Source organism: Xiphophorus hellerii, chromosome 18 (genome assembly GCF_003331165.1).
Source record: "Xiphophorus hellerii strain 12219 chromosome 18, Xiphophorus_hellerii-4.1, whole genome shotgun sequence".
NCBI lineage: Eukaryota > Metazoa > Chordata > Actinopteri > Cyprinodontiformes > Poeciliidae > Xiphophorus > Xiphophorus hellerii.
The window spans coordinates 12664087-12682853 of record NC_045689.1 but is presented as its reverse complement, the minus strand read 5'-3'; the positions used below and the strand labels follow the sequence as shown (position 1 = coordinate 12682853).

The 18767-nt window shown below is 38.8% G+C and overlaps 2 protein-coding genes and 1 long non-coding RNA gene across 5 annotated transcripts; 2 read left to right on the top strand and 1 right to left on the bottom strand.

Moving 5' to 3' along the window:
- Window positions 1–151: 151 nt before the first annotated feature.
- LOC116737354 (complement C2) lies at window positions 152–7244 on the top strand. Its single transcript, XM_032590429.1, has 19 exons — window positions 152–320; window positions 448–554; window positions 1857–2004; window positions 2086–2271; window positions 2686–2868; window positions 2990–3088; window positions 3196–3338; window positions 3425–3566; window positions 3692–3826; window positions 4265–4369; window positions 4516–4653; window positions 4749–4858; window positions 4936–5065; window positions 5398–5545; window positions 5696–5769; window positions 6209–6300; window positions 6382–6514; window positions 6591–6640; window positions 6734–7244. Exons 1-19 carry the CDS (start codon window positions 269–271, stop codon window positions 6881–6883), a joined length of 2325 nt encoding a protein of 774 aa, XP_032446320.1. The 5' UTR covers window positions 152–268; the 3' UTR covers window positions 6884–7244.
- On the bottom strand, window positions 7042–14947 carry pnkp (polynucleotide kinase 3'-phosphatase). 3 transcript variants are annotated; one of them, XM_032590432.1, is made up of 17 exons: window positions 14614–14947; window positions 12304–12350; window positions 11808–12071; window positions 11442–11705; window positions 11262–11341; window positions 10536–10593; window positions 10333–10440; window positions 10190–10261; window positions 10031–10079; window positions 9771–9841; window positions 9285–9377; window positions 8921–9017; window positions 8775–8836; window positions 8566–8675; window positions 8040–8127; window positions 7869–7936; window positions 7042–7634 (listed from the first exon to the last, which is right to left on the bottom strand). In XM_032590432.1, exons 1-17 carry the CDS (start codon window positions 14732–14734, stop codon window positions 7514–7516), a joined length of 1773 nt encoding a protein of 590 aa, XP_032446323.1. In that variant the 5' UTR covers window positions 14735–14947; the 3' UTR covers window positions 7042–7513. The 3 variants fall into 3 exon arrangements, with proteins under 3 accessions (XP_032446323.1, XP_032446324.1, XP_032446325.1); XM_032590433.1 differs by having other exon boundaries at window positions 12304–12345; window positions 14614–14730; XM_032590434.1 differs by lacking the exon at window positions 12304–12350 and having other exon boundaries at window positions 14614–14727.
- Window positions 14948–15096: 149 nt separating this feature from the next.
- On the top strand, window positions 15097–17304 carry LOC116737358 (uncharacterized). Its single transcript, XR_004342786.1, has 3 exons — window positions 15097–16702; window positions 16806–17055; window positions 17197–17304. It is a non-coding gene; the product is annotated as an uncharacterized LOC116737358 (long non-coding RNA).
- The last annotated feature ends 1463 nt before the right edge of the window (window positions 17305–18767 follow it).

Below are 18767 nucleotides of genomic sequence, written 5' to 3'. Positions count from 1 at the left end.
CAAAGTTGTATTTAATGCCTCATTAGAGAGTAAATAGTTTACTTTGAAAACAGAATTATTCAACAGAAAGGGGTAGTGTCACTAAAAACGAAAGTGCTGAAATAAATCTACTTTCTGCCCTAAATTGCTCAATCCCTCTGTCCTCGTTTGGTAGCTGGATGTTAATGGGTAATCAGTCATCAAATAAAGCCTCTGACTGCAGGATGACTCAGAAGGTCCGTTAGTGGTTTCTTAAAAACAGAGAAACTGAACTCTGCTGAGTCTGATCATGAGTATTAAATCTGCACTGTGGATCCTTGTCTCCATCACTGTCCTGGAGGGTGAGTATGTCAATTTTATTCAATATTTACAACACCAAATGGAGATTGTTTGGTGCTAAATGACTGGTTGTATTTGCGTGTAGAGGTATGTGTTTGTCTCAAACATTTTTAACCTGTTGTGCTCCAGTGTCTCCACAAGAGTTTGACTACTACTCCGAAACGTATGATGACCAAGGACCTCTGAACTGCTCGACCACGGAGACGATCAAAGGCGGAAATGTCACATACTCAGAAGTGAGGATTATGAATTGCTCCCCACTTTATCACAGCAATGTCACACTGCTATTTAAATAAGGTGTCACATTTATATCAACATCTTTATCTCAACAAATTATAATAATTGTCAAAAACTTGATAGATTTCAGTGAATTAGCTCAAGAAGTGAAGGTAATTTAATATACATAAATTCATGACCTACAGAGTGACCTTTTCCTAGCGTTATTTTCTGTTAGGGTTGACTTTTATGGCTCCCAGGTTTTGGTTCCTTTAGCAGTGTGGGTAGATGACCTCAAGTCCTTCTGGAAAATAAAATCCTCCTCTGCATGAAGCTTATCGGCAGAAAGGACCATAAAGTGTTCTAAAATTTCCTGGTCAACAATTTGGATAGCTTTGGACTTAATGACCTGAAGTTGACCAATACTAACAGGTAGCAATAGTGGTGCCATATCAGTAATTATGGGCTGAATTTGATATGTTTTGGCTTTAAACCTGATTTACAATTTGTATATCTTTACTTGGGACTTGACTCAAGTGAAAGACTTGAGACTAGTTGTGAGTTGCAAACAACTGACTTAGTCCTTTTGTGTGCGTGGTGACTCTTAATGCTCTGTTTTTTTTTCCACTTAACTTCCCATCAGTGTGCTTGAATGGAGCACTCTGTGAAAAGAAAGCCTCTTGCAGCCACCTTTAGTGGCTTATTTTCTTTGAGGAGGATGTTAGGGACTGTCAGCCAGTGAAGACCATATTATACATTTATGTATCAAAAATATTTTTTTTATTACCTACATATAATATTCTAATTTTCTGAGAGCTAAACCTTGAGTTTTTATTAAGTGTAAGCTGTAATCGTCTAAATTATTGTGATGAAATGAATAAGTGTTATCCCTCTGTTTGGATGCTATAATGAGGTATAATGAATGAGTTTCACTTTGAATCAGTATGCAGAAATAAATTCACCTTTCAATGATAATCTAATGTATTGAATTGTAGAATGATTTGAATGAGAATGATAGAATGATTTGTGATTTTTCAAAAATATTTTATGAAGCCTGTTTGGCTGATGGAAAAAGTAAAAAAAAAAAACAAGAAATGAAAGAAAATTATTTAAAGAGTACTAAGAAGAATGAGTAGTACAGTCAAAAGAAGAAGCATGTAGAGTGAAATATCTTCATCTCCAACACTAACATGATTTAATTACTGGCAAAAGGAGCGAGAAACATGAAAAAGAATCAATGTGGGCTTTTTTAAAATTAAATTATTTTTTTATGTATTTTTTCCTGGATTTACCCTTGAAGAAATAATGTATTTCCTCACCAGGGAGGTTTGGAGGGTAGTGTGATGACCTATCACTGCAATCCAGGGAAATTCCCACACCCGGTCAGCGACAGGATCTGTGGTGCTGATGGAGAATGGTCACCATTGAGACTGCCCAGTGGCAGGCTTGTATCCCGGCCCAGTTGCAAAGGTAACGTTTTTATTTTCCAGAATCCTCACCTGCATCCTCCCCCGTCTGCTGGACACCATTCTCTCTCCCTGTCACACACAGACATGATGTGTCCGGGTCAGCTGCAGCTGGACAACGGTGACTTTTGGCCCAGGGATCAGTGGTTCCCAGTTGGAATGATGCAGAGTTTTTCCTGCCATAGCGGTTTCTCCTTTCACGGGTCAGAAAATAGAAACTGCACGCTGTCTGGAGAATGGACCGGCACCACTCCAATCTGTCGCAATCATGGTGAGGAAACAATGCAAAGATTGCTCATTGCACGTCTACGCTGTAGGTGGAAAGTGATGTGTTACAGTTTAAAACGTAGAACCTTCGCTACATGATGTCTTGGTAGGTTTGGATTTGGGCTTTATGCTTTCCATTTTCAGATGGTGGATTGTTCAGAAAACAGAGCTTTTCAAAGTTTAGATATTGTTCTATACCTGCTTTTAACTTCTACGAAATTTCATCCATCACATGAAATCCCCACAAAATTTGAATTTGTGGTTGTATTGTGACATATGAAAATCCTTAAGAAGTATGATTAATTCTGCAAGGCACTTGATCATTTTTGTAAAGAATAAAATATATTTTCAACATTTTATAAACATGGACATCAATTTTGTGCAGCCTCAGAATAAATCATTATATGTATGTTTATAGTTTTTGCAGCCAGTGAATGTAGGGACCCAGGTATCCCCCCGGGGGCCAAGAGGTCAGGGGACCGATTCCAGATAGAGGACAAAGTGACTTACCGATGTCAGGCTGGACTGCATCTGCTTGGGTCGGCTGAAAGGGTTTGCCTGGAGAACAAGGAGTGGAGCGGCTCATCACCATGGTGCCAAGGTGAAAACTTTTATTATTTCCATTAGAAAGAGCTCACACAATAAACTCAAACATTATAACTCCACCAGCAACAGAATGTCCAGCTTTTTCCTACATTCAGTGCTTTTGTGTTTTATTGCAGCCCCTCAAACTTTTGACTCGCCCAGCTCCGTGGCTGCAGCCATGGCGGGATCACTCGCCGGCGTGATGGATGTTCTCTCTCCGGATTCCAAAAAGAAAAGTTGTCTTTTTTTTTTTCTTTTGTGAACATTAAGTTGTTTTTATGTTAAAAACAAGTCATGTTCAAATAGAAGAAAAACTGTCAATCGTGTGCTTGTGTGTAAAAAGATGTTAGCAGATCATTTGGCCGAAGCTTTCTTGTGGCTGAAGTCAGTCGTATGAACGTCTACATTTTGCTGGACACATCAGGAAGCATCAAGAAGGACAAATTTGAATTGGCCAGGAATGCAACTGTTGCTCTGATCAGAAAGGTTTGTATGAGACACAGTCAGGGTTAAAGTTACAATAACATCCTACAATAGTCTGGGTCTTTGAATCTTACCCTCTGTCCTTTTAGCTGGACAGCTACGACGTCCAGCTGAATTTCCATGTGTTGTCGTTTGCCAGCGAAACTAAAGTCATTGTCAGCATCCTTGATACGGATATAAGTGGGAATTCTGATTGGGTCATAGAGACTCTGATGAATTTCGACTACCACAGTAGGACATGGCTTGTTGTAAACTTTACAATTAAACCGAAAATCACATCCAGTTTCCTAGTGACTTAACGAATTCAACCAAGTGAATTTAAAAAAAAAACTAATCAGTTTCATTCTTTGCTGCAGGTCACGGCCGTAAGACGGGCACCAACCTTTACTCTGCTCTGGAAAATGTCATGAACACAATCAGCTTCTTAAGTGAAAACAGAAACAAGAACCGTTTTAATGAGACTCAGAACATCATCATCATAGAAACCGATGGTAAAAACTCAAGAGTCTCAAACACAACTGTAGATCAGCAGTTCTCTTGCTTTTTAGAACAAGTGTAGAAAAATACAAAACACTGACCTTGCACACAAAAACAAGCACATACATCACACCCCAACGATGATGAGTGTTGCTGAGGCCTTCATCATGATATTCTATTCCGTGGTCCTTTACTTGACTTTACCTGATTCAGTTTGATGTCATTTTGTTTACTTTTATAAACAAGCTTGTCCTCTGTGTTGGCTTGCTTCAAGACACCTTGCAAGTTTTATTTTTAAGGAAACTAAAGAAATAAAATGCTTTACCTGTATTACCATAGCGATAAGACAAGCCCTTTTGAAAAGAACTCTAGGTTCAAAATGAAATATTGTAGTAGAGATATTGCAATAATTGTGATGCTTCTTTTTTGTTGTTGTATTTTTCTACCTGCAGGTTACTCCAACACGGGGAAAAAGCCTGAGGCCGCTCTGGACAGGATCCGGAGCTTACTGGGCTACAGCACCACACAACACGATCAGACGCATGAGAAACTGCTGGGTAGAATGACATGAATTGATATTAATGCACAACAAGGATTTTGATTAAAGATTTTAATTGACAAATTTGAAATGACAGATACACCGTATCAGAAAATTATCAGTGCAAAAATAAAACATAAAAATAAGGGAGTTCGATGTTTCCAGATGTCTATGTGTTTGGTGTTGGGGAACAAGTGAACAAAGACGAGTTGAACTCTCTGGCCTCGAAGAAAAGTGGCGAGAGGCATTTCTTCGTTCTGGAAGACTTCGGCTTACTGGGAGAAGTGTTCAACAGCATCATCAGTGAGTAGCAGCTCTCACTCAGCGCAAAACCAAACACATTACTCAACACGATTCGTCTCTAAATGGAACCAAATTTATGACTTTCTATTTACCAGGTGACAAAAGTGTGACAATGTGCGGGATAGCTCAGGAAGACATCACCGAAGACCAGATGTTAGATGGCCTGAAAGCCTACACCAGGCCTTGGCACGTCAACCTCATATCTGTAAATGCAATCTCTTTCAGTTAGAAGAAATTGGTTAAAGTTGGCTGTAATCTTAAATAAATTCTGTCTCCCTGTAGATCGAATGGCCACGTGATAAATTACACTGTACGGGATCTATTGTAAGCCAGAACTGGGTGCTGACAGCTGCTCACTGCTTTGGCAAAGTGAGCACAAGCAGAGTCCCAAGTCAGCTAAAAATACAATATGGTAAGGAGATGAAATTGTCAATAATTTGTAGATGAAGGCAAATATTTAGTCTTGTAAAAAGAAATGTTCTCATACAGATGACATTTATTCTAGATTAATCTTTAAATCATCAAAGATTAACTTAGTAAAGGTTTGCTTAAGCAAGAATACATGCAAGGATATCTCACTTTTTCCACAAGATTAAATTCGTATTTATATTAAATATCTACAGTATGTCTGGAAATAAACAGATGGATTTTTCATTCATATGTTGTCTTGGAAAGGGTGAACATATATTATACTGAATTCAAATCCATTATGCTGACATTGTAAACAGTGTTTTTGGTTTCCAGGTGGAGGAGAAGTGGACGGCAGCAGGGTGATCACACACCCCGATTACAACAGCCTCAAACTGAAAGGGAGGAATGTCTCAGAGTTTTATGACTATGATGTAGCTTTGGTAGAGACAAAACAGAAAATCCCATTGTCCTGGGAAGCCAGGTGAGACAGATAACAGTAAAGCAATCTGTAAATGCTTCAGGTCAGCACACGTCTGATTGAACAACTTCTTCAGGTGGAACATGTTTAATTATGAATGCGTACAGGTGTAGTTTAATGTGAGATTTATTTAAATAAAATGTTTTACAACAGGCCTATCTGCTTGCCATGTACCATAGCGGCCTCTCGAGCCATGAAAAAAATCAACTCCACCTGTGAGCAGCACAGTAAGTAACTTTTGTAATGACAGCACTTGGAAAAATGTAATACTACAGTTGTTGGTTTTTTATGTTTTTATGATGTAAATGACTTTGAACTGCCTCGCTACTGAAATGTGCTATACAGATAAAATTTTACTGAAGAGGAGCCCTGCGTTAAAAGACTTAAGACTAGAGTGGTGGTTCACCCTAAACACACAGAGCTAAAATTAAATGTTTTAGTTTGTTTTAAAGTGGTCCAGACCTAAATTCAATTGATAATATAAAGTCTCTTGGGAACATTGCATTTCAAAAACTTTTTTTTTACTTCAAAGTGATCAACTAATTTGTTTCTCAATTAGATACAATGAAACACAGAGGTTTGTTGTAGCATGTAACAGTTGAAGGGAAAGCATAGCTGTGTCTCGTATTTGTTCATAAACATAAAGCTGTAAGCATGTTTCAACAGGGGAGGAACTCCTTTCACAGACAGTGACTACTGTCTTCTTCATCCATAAGTCCAGAGAACGGAAACAAACTCATATCCACCTGAAGAATCAGGTGAGTTTTCTTGATCAATCATCATAAATCTGATAGAAATTCTCCTAGTAAAATAAAGTGTTGTGTTTTCTCTCTCTGCAGAGGCCTGCCTGTGTGGAAAAGGCCAGGCTGACACTAACTAAACCCACAAATGTATCGCTAGACGAATATGTGACTGAAAATTTCCTCTGCTCTGGAGGTACTGAAAATTATCAGGATGGCATCAGCTGCAAAGGTCTGGAATCTTCCAATTCAAAAACAGCAACAGAGCTCAGTACAGGCCACAAATAACAGCTACACCTCTGTTACAGGCGACTCTGGTGGATCCCTGTATCTGCAGAAAAGGAAGCGCTTCTTTCAGGTCTGAAAACTTTTAAATAGGGGAAAAAAAGAAGAGTCGGATCATCATGAGTCGTGTGTTCAGAACCAAACTCTTTTCTGTTTTCATCGATAGGTGGGAGTGCTGAGCTGGGGCACCATAAACGTGTGTGAGATCCAGCTGACGATGAGAAAAGCTGACGCTCGAGACTTTCACATCGACCTCTTCAAGTTAATGCCGTGGTTGAAACAGCACCTGGGGAAGGACATCCAGTTTCTTCCTTAAGAGCCAGAGAGCAGGTCCAGGACCATAGAGTAGAACAGTTCACTGCATGCTAACGAATACCTGACTTAATGCAGATTGTAACATCATGCAGGTCATTCTAGAAAGATAATAGTTCTGTTGAATAAAAATCTTAAATGGAAACAAATGTTATTCAACAGTTGAAAAATAAAATTTAAACTTTATTCTGAGTGTTAATGTTTCTGTACTCTGAACATTTTCAGATGCAAACCTTTCAATCCAAAAGAAACTAAGACTTTTCTTCTCAGTACGTGATATCATTAATCACACCACTATTCAGGTAGGAAGTACAATTGTCCAGTGGAAACAGTGAAAATTTGGAGCAATGGAAGTAAAAAAAAAATCTACTTCTGTTCTTACATTTTACTAGTTTATTTCTCAACATATAGACAAAAGCGTCTCTGTAATGTTGAAATGCTTCTTGCAACATTATGTCAATAAAATGAGCTGAGTTAATCAGCTTGACATCACTGCTACTTAAAGTAATTACTTCAATAGCTTAGTATGTGAACTAAATAAGCAGACTGTTTATTAGCTGCAGGTCTATTCCAGTGTCTTTCCTGAGGTCTCATCTGTTATCCATCGTTGTCAGAACCGGCTGCAGGAGTCCGGTCACCCCTCAGAGAACTGCCTGAACAAAGTTTCAGACTGTCTGTCCTGGAAGTGTGGAACAAAGTGGATTTGAAGGATCTCAGAGAAACCCTCGGAGAGATTTGGAGCCACAAAATTTTTCCTGCCCAGGAACAAAAGACAGATCACATCAGTTAATTCATAAAACATGTTTTAAATACACCAAATTTAAAAATAAAATAAAACAAATTTAGCAAAAAGGACACAATTTGAGCAAGAAATTTGAACAAAATACTAATTTCAGTCCACATGAGCTGCCACTAAGAATGTGCCTTTTGGCTCTAGAAAAAGTTGAGCAACATGACCGAGGCCGCCATTGCAGGCCAGTTTCACTCACTTGTAGCTGTGGAAAACCATGTCGTTGACCTTAGCGTGTTTGCTGTTAGATGGAGCCATCTCACGGAACTGAGAACAACAGTAAAAACAGACAAGGCTCCTCACAACCAGAATAAAACTGAGTCATGTGTTTAAAAAAAGAAAAAAAGGGGATGTGTGAAATGGGTCATACTCTGTTATTGTGCTTGGCTTGCTCCAAGGTGGCAGTGAAGAAGAAACAGCGACAGGACACTCCTGCTGCCTTGGCCATGTCCAAGTATCTGCAGAAACCCCCACACAGGTCAGTTTATTCTCATAATGCAAGACTTATTGTGTACAAAAAATGGAAGGAACATGTTTTGTGCCGCACATAGACCTATCCTAACCTTGTCAAGGAATCATAATAGGTCACCTATAATGTTTTATTGCAGACTGCAAAGCCTTATTACTGAATAATAATTAACACCTGAAAGCATCAGTCATGAGAAAAGTGACTTGAATTAGATTGTACTGTAGAGCAAACACTCCTCCAACACAAACATTAACTAATCTGTTTGTGTTAAATCATTTGCATTTGTGACATGATTCTTCTGCAGATTGTTAACATAAAGGTGGACCCAGTGAAGTGGATTGTGATCATCAAACTCAAACATAAAAGCGACACACCCACAAAAAACAAACAGAGAGAAAACACATGGGAGGTGCTGCGACGGAGCTACCGTTTGCGAGACTCTCGGTCTGGGTTGGTGTTGTCCACGGCGACGCTGCGGCCCTCCTTCAGAGCTCGCTCACATGCCGACACGCAGTTCTGCCAGGAGCCGAGCGTGTCCTGATGCGGACAGAAGTGGAAACAAGTTTTAATGAACTGAAAACCAACACAATGAGACTCATTCAGTTAACTGAGCTGAAATATTCAGGATCTACTCGCCCTGTTGACGTAGACGTAGCCCTTTGGAACAATGTGGGTGTGGAAGAAGGAGGATTTACCAGCTGAAAAGAGAAGACAAAAAAAAGAATATCAGGGTGTTGGCGGACAGACAGACCAGAAAGGTGACATGCCCCTCCAGACAGTACCTGCAGGGTAACCCACGGCAACAATAACTTCCGTCTTGGTGCAGATGAGTGAGGCGGACGGCGGGTCGAATAATCTGCAGCTAGAGTCGAGCTTCCGCTAATTCAGAATGAAAGACAACGATTAAGATGCACACAGATTACATTATATATCTACACAGAAGAGGCTTGTCGACCTTGAACTATAATAAGATTTTTGTAAAACATATTGATCATTCCCTTTTAACATAATTAGGGCTTCACCAGTTCCCTGATTGGTTTTATGCTGAGCCAGAATAAAGCCCAACAGAAGAAATGACTCATTCGTGATGAATCAGAAAAACATCTGTGACACCAAAAAGAGGATTCATAACTAAGCTGTACTCACAGGGTCAAAGTCAGGCAGGCTGTAGGGGGCGCTCTTCCATCCTAAAAAGTATTCTTCTGGTGTGTAGAACTGAAGCCCAATGTTCAGCGCAAACTGCAACAACAGGAAAAAAAAAAAGCTTTGAGCTCCACTAATCTATTCACTGACATCAAACATGATGTTAACGACTTGGTGGAGACAGGAAGTGACAGGAGGATAAAGTTCCCACACATTTTCCTTGGAAAAATTTCAAAATGTTCCAAATTCACACCTAAAATCATCAAGCAAAAAAAAATTATAATTTAGAGCAGATATTTCTACACTGAGCTTTCAACATGGAACCTGCAAAAACCAGAGACAAACATGAGAGAAGGACACAAAAAGAAAATATGAAACAGTGGAAAGACAGAGACGGGGAAGGAATGAAGGAGAGGACAAAAGATGGGATGCAAGGAAGGACAAGAAAGATTGTTTGGAAGGCAGAAGTAGGGACCTTGGAGCTCTTACCAATCTGTCACTGCAGGAGAAATCCTTCTTCTTCTTGCCCGGAGCCCAGTTCTCCGGCCTTCCTGCAGCATCTAGATACAAGGAGACGGTCAGGATGCCATGCAGATTTGTTAACCTACGTGTTATGGACCGCTACAGATTCAACTGACACATGATTTGGTTAAGTAATGGAGTTTTCTATTTTGATATCAAACATAAACATAAAAAAGAGAATATTTATTATATCGACATCAAAGCCACACACCTAAGCTTTGACTTACCTCCTACATAAAAACTCTGGGTCTTGTCGACAGCCACCCCATCATTAGCCTGGCCAGGAAATACACCAGAGACACCATGCAACAAAATTTTTATTGATTCTTTGTTTGGTTTCTGATGGTGAAGCTGCTATACATCAGGTGTGACAGGTGTGTACTCACTTTCTCACACAGGTGATTCCACATTCCCATCACGGGTTTCCTGTAGACACCAGGGCCGCTGGCGACAAACACCTGCAGCGTGGAACAGGAGATCAGTCGCTGCTTGATGCTGAAGGAATCTGTGCTGAGAACCTGAGACCAACCTGCACAGGCAGCTGCAGCGTGGTGAGGATATCCTCCACTTTAGACTTGAACACCTCTGGTATCAGTTTGCCCCTAGCGATCCCCAGCTGGTTGGTGAAGAAAACAACCTGCAACAGGTTACACAAGCATGTAAAATCCAACAGAACTCCACTAGGTTTATTCTTCTAAAGTTGACCAGTGCAGATGTTTTAGTCCTTCGCACCTTATAGCCTTTTTTGAGCAAGCTGGCCAGCCTGGGCTGAATCTCAGGGTACAGAATCCTAGGAAATTCACATAATGAGAGTTAAATAATCTACATCTGTTAAACACATACAGTTTTTGAACTCTTGAATATTATTCATGTTACAACCACAAAGTTTATTTAACTGTTTAGTAACACACCGACACAATGTTACTGCTGGCGAGGGTGATACTTTTTACAAGTCGTCATTTAATGAGTTGTGAGGTAGAACCTGCTCAAGCCGCCCCCCCATCACATGGCCAAAAGATGTTTTAGAATTTTGCAATACAAATAAATATCTGAGAAGTGTGGTTGGCATTTGTATCCAGCATAATTTACTTTAATAATTATAAATAAAATCTAGAAACACCAAGTGTCAACAGTAGCTATGGCGCCAGTGCGTTGTTGACACTGTCAAATTGCTCTGAGGGCAGTTGTGGCAACAATCTAGTAGTTTGCCACCATCACCAGAACTTTTTTTGAAACAATGCTCTACTTCGACTTGGTCCATCACATGAAACCTCATTAAAATACATGGACACTTGTGGTTACAAAGTCAAAAAATGTGAACTTGTCCAAACGTTATGCTTTGCTAGACTCTGTAGGAGGCAGACATGGCTGAAATCAGAAGAGAGGAAGTGGAACTGCACATACTGGAAATAAAAGAGAAACAATTATCAAAGAACACACGGAGGAGAATGAACATACTTCCAGTCATCAGGTGCGGTGGGAAAGACTTTTCCAGATTTGGTGGTGATAATACATCCATCAATATCAAACCCAGCAATCTGAAAGCAAACAACAAGGGTATAAACTAAGTTTAGTAGTACGTAGCACAAACATACCAGAAAATCTTGTGTATTGTTCCAAAAAGGAACCGTTCCCCACCTTTTTGCTCGCTTTCACTCCTGCAGCTGTGTAAAACATGAGGGTTCCTGTCTGCTGCCAGCTGCTCTTCACGCACGCCTTTGCTGGAGATGAAGACGGGGAAGATTGGGTGTCTTTTTTCTCCTCTGTCATGTTCTTTTCTGCAAACTCCTGCAGCTCCTTTAGCTTTTCCTCAGAGAGTCTCTCCTCCTCATCCTGCTCATCTAATTTCTGTCGCTTCACCTCAGACTGGTCCCTCTCTGTGTTCAGCTGCCTTTTAGAAGCCTGAACAAAAAAATATACATCCAATCACTTCCACAATCATATAAATTTATTTGTGGTGCATCATAAATCGATAAGACGCACGAGAAAAAAATGATGTTTTACCTTAGAGGGAGAGACGGAAAAGAAGTCCTTAATACTGCGTTTCGGAGACGGACTGGATTCAGCCTCTGTCCTGTTTCTACCTCCTTTAGTCTTATCTGAGACTTTCAGGTTCCTCTGTGTCATGCTGCAAGCTGAGCTCAGAGAGACGTCCAGTGTAAATGGGTGGCTCTGGTTGACCAGGTACAGGGTGCCTCCGTGGGTAAGTTTACCTGACTGACCCCGACCCAGCTTCTCACCATTTAGGAAACTAGGATTTGGCCCAAGCTGCAAAAATATGGCACATGTGGACATTGGACTCTAGAATCTCCAGGGTAGCACTTCGTTTAATGACTCCAAGATAAGCAGGGTGTGTAAGGGGAAAGAGAAAAATGTGCTGACCTCAACTTTTCTCATGAAATAAAATAACTAACTTGATGTGTTAATGTTGCATAACCTGGCAGTGGTGCTTTAATTGCAGATAACTATGATACCTCTCTGGGTGGGTGTGTTCCCATACCTGAGTAACAACCACATCCTGCTCTGCATAACAAGCCACCACCTTCACTGAAACAAACACAAGGGCTGTTAAAATGGATACGGCACATGATCACGGAGGAGGCAATATAATATGTGTGTGGCTTACTCAAACATAGGTACAATGAGTCACAGAGAGTGCAAATATTAAAGCAAAACACACATGAAAGATAGGAGAATATTCTTTTTAAGCTATCAGTATTTTCAAAAAGGTTTATTTGCAGGTTTAACATAAACTAGAGGGAAATAACAGTTCATGAATTGATTTGGCTGTTTCCCTTAATTTTAATATTTAAGTAGTAACACTAATTTAAAGCTCTGCAGACATAATGCAATCCTCTATGCACAGATTCATATTTAACAGTCAATACAGGGATGTTGCTAAGGCAGAATAAAAAAACCTATTTTGTCGTACGACTGGAATATTTCTGGTCAAATTCTGACTAGTATATAAGTAGGCCTGTCGCGATAAACGATAAATCGATTAATCGTACGATAAATTAAAACTATCGACGTCATTTCAATTATCGACATTATCGTCTCTCCCGACCCTTTTCTCTTTCTGTTAATGACACCGAATGAAAAAAGGCTCAACTCCGGTGCTCTCCACTGACCCTCCCTTCCTCATTTCCTTAGTGTAAAGCCCAGCGCACACTACACGATCTTAGAGCTGTCGGCCGATTGTCGGCCCATTTTCAAAACCTGACAGACCACACATTAGTCGACAGAAATCCTAGGTATAACGGTTCGATCGGGTTCGTTCCTGCCGTGTGGTGTCCAACAATGGGCACAAAATAATGGCTACAAGTTCAGTGAACTAATTTTAAAACCGGGCATTAATCAATGCTTTACTACAATCTACCTGCAATGCATGTGGCTAGTGTCAGCGTAAAGTCCTGACTGAATGAAAATCATTATAACCTATTTACGTCACGTTAACGAAGAACAGCTGAAAAGTTACCGGGTTTATCAACTGCGGTAGCAATTTCGCTCCAACTCCTCCCCTTGTCATTTCTATATTCTTTGCATGTTGAATAAACATTAATGTTGTTTCCACGTCGGCTGGACTTCGGGTTGCGCAGTGTCAGCTGTTTGGGATTCCCCGACGTAGTTTCCCCTCAGAAAACACGGAGGAGAATCCACGCTTTCTGATTGGCTGCCTGTCACTTTCAACAGGCAGCGTTAACTCTCCCAGTCGGGGAAAACCCCTGATTTAGATCGGAGCGGCAACGAGGATCTACCGTAACACACCACACAATCTTAGAAAGACCAAAGGTCTAAGATTATTGTAAGGGGAAAAATAGGAGCAAAAAGTCATGTAGTGTGAACTATTGCATCAGGTAGTCGATGTGCCCGTCTTCTCTATTTAAATCTAATTATTACTGAAGGGCAACATAGTATACAGACTTCATAATCTGCACTCTTTGGGTTGAATGCAGTATTTATTTCCACTTTGGCTTTATGGTGTTTAGTTTTTATCAAGTACATTTTTTGTTAATGGAGACTGAGAATCCATTTTGTTTTTGGTTGTTTTGTTTATTTAGTTTATCAGCTCCAGTGTTAAATATTCTTTTGAAAATAAAGTGTATCTATCTTTGGCAGGAAATCACATGCATTATTATGTCATTTCCATTAAATCAGTGTAAAAAGGTCTTCAGACAATATTATCGTTTATCGCAATAATTTTTTGAGACAATTAATCGCTCAGCAAAATTTGCTATCGTGACAGGCCTATATATAAGAAATTATTTTTGAGCTGCACAGAGCATGTTTTTCTTCATTCTGAGCAGTTTGTTCCTTTTCAATGCAGACAGCAAGAACCAAACCCATGTTTTCCACCAAGATCAATCTAAAAATAATTATATTTACCCTATTTGCCAATACACGTTTGAAATAACATCACTTTTAATCTCATAAAAAGCATCAGATAATCTTTACATTTTAAAATTCTATAAATTTAAAGACATATTTCCAAAAAATAAGTCTCCTTTGATTTAGGCTGCTTTTCAAGGAAGTCCCCAAACTCCTAACAGGATCCATTTCACTCATTATTCAAGTGGTACTGAGTCTTTCAGATTCCCTTCAGTAACGAACATGAAAGGCAAAGTCAAAAACACACTGAACAAGATGACATTATATTAAAATATGTTATGTTATATTATACTTGGGTGGACATTTCCCCTCCTTTATGTACCCTCCTGATATAGATCTTAGTGAGCACATCAATAAATACATTAAAACATCTGGCATTAAGGCCAACAGCGCATTGTTATTGAGTTTCTCTCTGCCTCACCCTGGTGCCTGGAGCAGTTCTTGTCGGCCACCCCAGTGTCCGGACCCCGGCCCAGAATCACAGCCCGTCCGTCCTCCAGTGGAATCCGGATCCCAGAAGGTCCAACCAGCGCCCACGACATCTGTGCAGCCGCTTTCAGCTACTTTTACTAACTATTTAGAGCAACAAGGAAGGCAAACATAGGACGTTCTTTTACGCCCTGTTTCGTTGGCGTTTCTGGATCTACTTTAAAGATGTGTTGAGGCTAAGGAAATTAAACTGAAAAAAAAAATTCCCCGTTTAAAATCTGCAAAAATTGTGATTTGTTTAGTTGCAAGCTAGTTTTGCAGGAGGTGAGTCTGCCAACTAGGCTCGTGTAGAAACGTGCTTTATGTTTTAGTGTTCCGCAATGACTGACAAGTTATATGCAACATGGAATATAAGTTGAACACTTTGAACACCTTAATCTGTTTTGTGTAGTCAAGACAACAATTTACTAATCAGTTTATTTCAGTTTGTGGTGTTTAAAAATAAAAAAATCAATGAAATATAATCTGTAAATTTTATTTTAGTCTGAAGCAGTGAGATCAATTTAAAGTTAGTGTGAGCTAAACAATAGTTTATTTTTGAAAGATTCATTTTTAATTACACATTTTTTTTAATGATGCATATACAAAAAGACAAAAAAAAACAGTAGAAAAAAAGATAAATTAGTTTATCCTTAATGCAATTTGCCTATTTTTTTCTTTAAAAAATTTGCTTTGGGGTGATCCAACAACCTAATACAGTTGGTGAAGCAGACATGACATGCTCATTTAAGGAATCTGCTGTCTGCAGCTTAACTGACTAGATTCTTATAGTTTCACACAAGAATCTAGTCGGATTCTTGTGAAGGTTGAATAAGTTGGTTGTGTATAAGCACTTTAGTGTTCAGCAAGACTAGAGAATCACTCCATACATCCAGTCTATTTACCATTTAGTTGACTTGTAGTTGAAAAGTTGTGGGTTTGACTCCAACTTACTCTCTCACCACCTGTCATTGTGTCCTTAATACATCTTTCACAAGGCATGTAAGCCCAAATTTACAGAGTTTAAACTAATTATGTAGTTTAAAAGTGTTTTGAGTGGTTGCCATTACTTGAAAAGATATAGAGCCACTTTTTTTATTTTCACATATATTATCTATTTTTCTGTCTGGCTTGATCTTTTAAAATTATGTTTTGGAGACACAACAATCTGTTGAAAAGAATAGACAGTTGCACTCTTCTGTTCCAGACCACATAGCATGGCTCCCCCATGTGTAAGTGTATATTGCTTACTTTATATTTGTCAGTAATATTACCCGAGTTCCTAGTTGGAATTCAATAAGAATGCTCCCTGAAATTAGTAACTGGAAAAACTGGCTCTGATCGACCAGTCAAAGGGTGCATCTAATGGCTGCCGCTCCTGTTGAATTTAAAAAACTGCCGGCAGGCATTAGCAGCTTATTCATGGTTTGCATTTCATAAATGACAAAAAGTGACACGCAAGATACTGCAAAAATTTATAAACATGATAGTGTTTGAACGCCTAAAATGAAGATAAATATATCATAGTGAGATCACTCTGGTAACAGCATAAAAAGAAATAAGCTAATATAGTTTTCTGACTTGCAGCAAGAACTCTCTGACGTCAATACCAGGTCTGACTTCTGAGACGAATTCAATTAATTCTTGGAAAGTCTCCTCCGGTATTACTTACTATAAATGCATATTGTCAGCCATGCAGATATGAAAGAAACACAAACTATTAGAGTTCTACTATTAACATTTTACTGATGTCAATGTGTTAATTCATTCCTCTGTTTTAATAGACCTTTTTTTTTTTTTCTTTTTAGGTGTTACGACTCAAGCTGAATGGTCGTTGTGTACGGCTCCTTCACCTTGGGCGGAATTGGAGTTTGACAACATCATCCTCACTGTACCCTCTGATGTCGTCAGATGTCTTGATCATCCCGATAAGTTGGCGGACCTCTGGAATGACATTATGAAGGCCATCGCTGACCTGGCTGCCAAATCCCACAAATTTTCATGGAAAGACCGATTTGTAGCAGACGTTCAAATTTCACACGGTTGGTATTTTCCTAATTTCACACATCATTCTTTGTCCTGATGAATCTCCCAAGCAGTGCTGTTGTACTTCATGCTTTTATAAAGATTTTATTTTTTGCTCAGGTTTTATGCCTGCAGTTTATCCTATAATGGCACACCAGGGTTCTGCAACTGGGTTGGTGGATGTTAATCATGTGAAGACCAAAGGCATTTGGCGTGCCATCCATGAGCTCGGACACAACCAACAGCGAGGCTGCTGGGAGTTCCCTCCACACACCACAGAGTGCACATGCAACCTGTGGTCAGTGTACGTGGATGAAGTGGTGTTTGGGATCAAATGGGACAAAGTAAAGGAACACAGTGCCTAAAACAGGTAGCTGTATTCTTGTCCACACAAATTTGAAACAAACTTCAGTTTGTGACCAGAATTTAAGTAGACCTTTGTTTTAATACTTTGTCTTTATTTACAAATCCTGCTGCATAGTTTAACTTTTTTTTACTTTGGTTACTGCAGGCTCATTCAGCGATAACTTCTGCAAATCGAAATAAACGACTCAAGGATTATATCAATGGAGGCAAAAAGCTCAGCAGCATGTGGGTGAACCTGGAGACATTCTTGCAGGTAAGAGAATTATAACCGCTAAAAAAAAAAATGGTTCTGTAACCTAATCAAAATTCTTAAATACGGTAACAACTTTTCAGGAATTATTAATAGGTCAAATATATCTGATGAAAATCTTGTCAAAAGATTATATAAATTATTTTGTTGTACTTGTAATTGTAAACTGTTCCTGTTGATTGTTCCCAGTCATACCAGGTGTGACTGTGGTGTAGGTGTAGGGTGTGACTTCACCTCTGACTGAGTCTCAAGATCTTCATAGAGTTTCACAAAAATAATCCTCTTGATAATAGTGTCAACATATCACGGAAAATAACTTCTGAAGAAAAATCAAGATGTAAAGAAGAGTAAAAATTCACCACAGCAAAATCATGAGAGGGTGGCGAGAAGCTTATATTCTTCTTTTAAGAATCCCTTTGTCTTAGCAGAAAACAGAGAATTACAGACAAGGCCAAATTTGTTAAGCATGACAAGTAAAGATCCTGAAAATAAATAACATTTATATCTATGGCATGATTTCACACTGAGAAGTTGGAAAAATCCAACATTTTGAGTGAATCTGTTCATAGGGAAGGAAAAATTCCACACAAATAAATGTCTGTTTTTAACATAATTACTAATGACAGTACTTGGTGTCACTGAAAGCCCCTAAAATAAATAAAACCGAAGTTGTTTTGTATTTTTATTGTTTTTAAGTTGATAGTGTCTAGGAAGTTCAAAGCAGTAACCCTTTGCTTTCTGTCTCATTGGAGGCATGAATAAAACAAGACTCATAGGCCCATTTGTAGACACATAATAATGCAATAAACAGATGTAGGGTGTTTTGTGAAGATTTTGTAGAGATTTGTTCACACTGCTTTACATAAACTTCCTGCCACTGTAACACCCTGCTTTGCATAACTAACCACCATTTTCATTGAAAAAACAAAACAAAAACAGTGAAGGTGTTGACATGGCTATTACTTATGAGTACCAATACGAAAAGTTTAAAAAGACCAAATGGTAGTCTACAAATTACAACTAATTACGTCTTTTTCAATTATTAATCAGAGTACTAACAAAAGATATACTATAATAAATATTTATTTAAAAACAAAGTTACTCAAACGATGTATGTTCTCGTCTATGAACTTAACAACATGTAAACTCCTTAGACATGTCTTTGTATTTATTTAATAGGCAATAAAAAGATATTTATAAGGTTGACTAAAAACACATTTTGAAAACACTGCTCCACATGGAACATGTTTGTCGTAATAGTGAGATAAAAGCTGCAAGCCAGAAATACTGTATATAATGTTTAATAAAGCAAAAAATATTAAACAGCTTTGTTTCCTAAATACGCAACTAAAGTTTAAGTAGATGCAAATACCGTTTTTTTTTTAACAGTTACATGTATCACACAATTTTAAATTGAGATTGAAAATCACTAACAAACCAAAACAGCAGTTGTTGTGCCCTCTCTG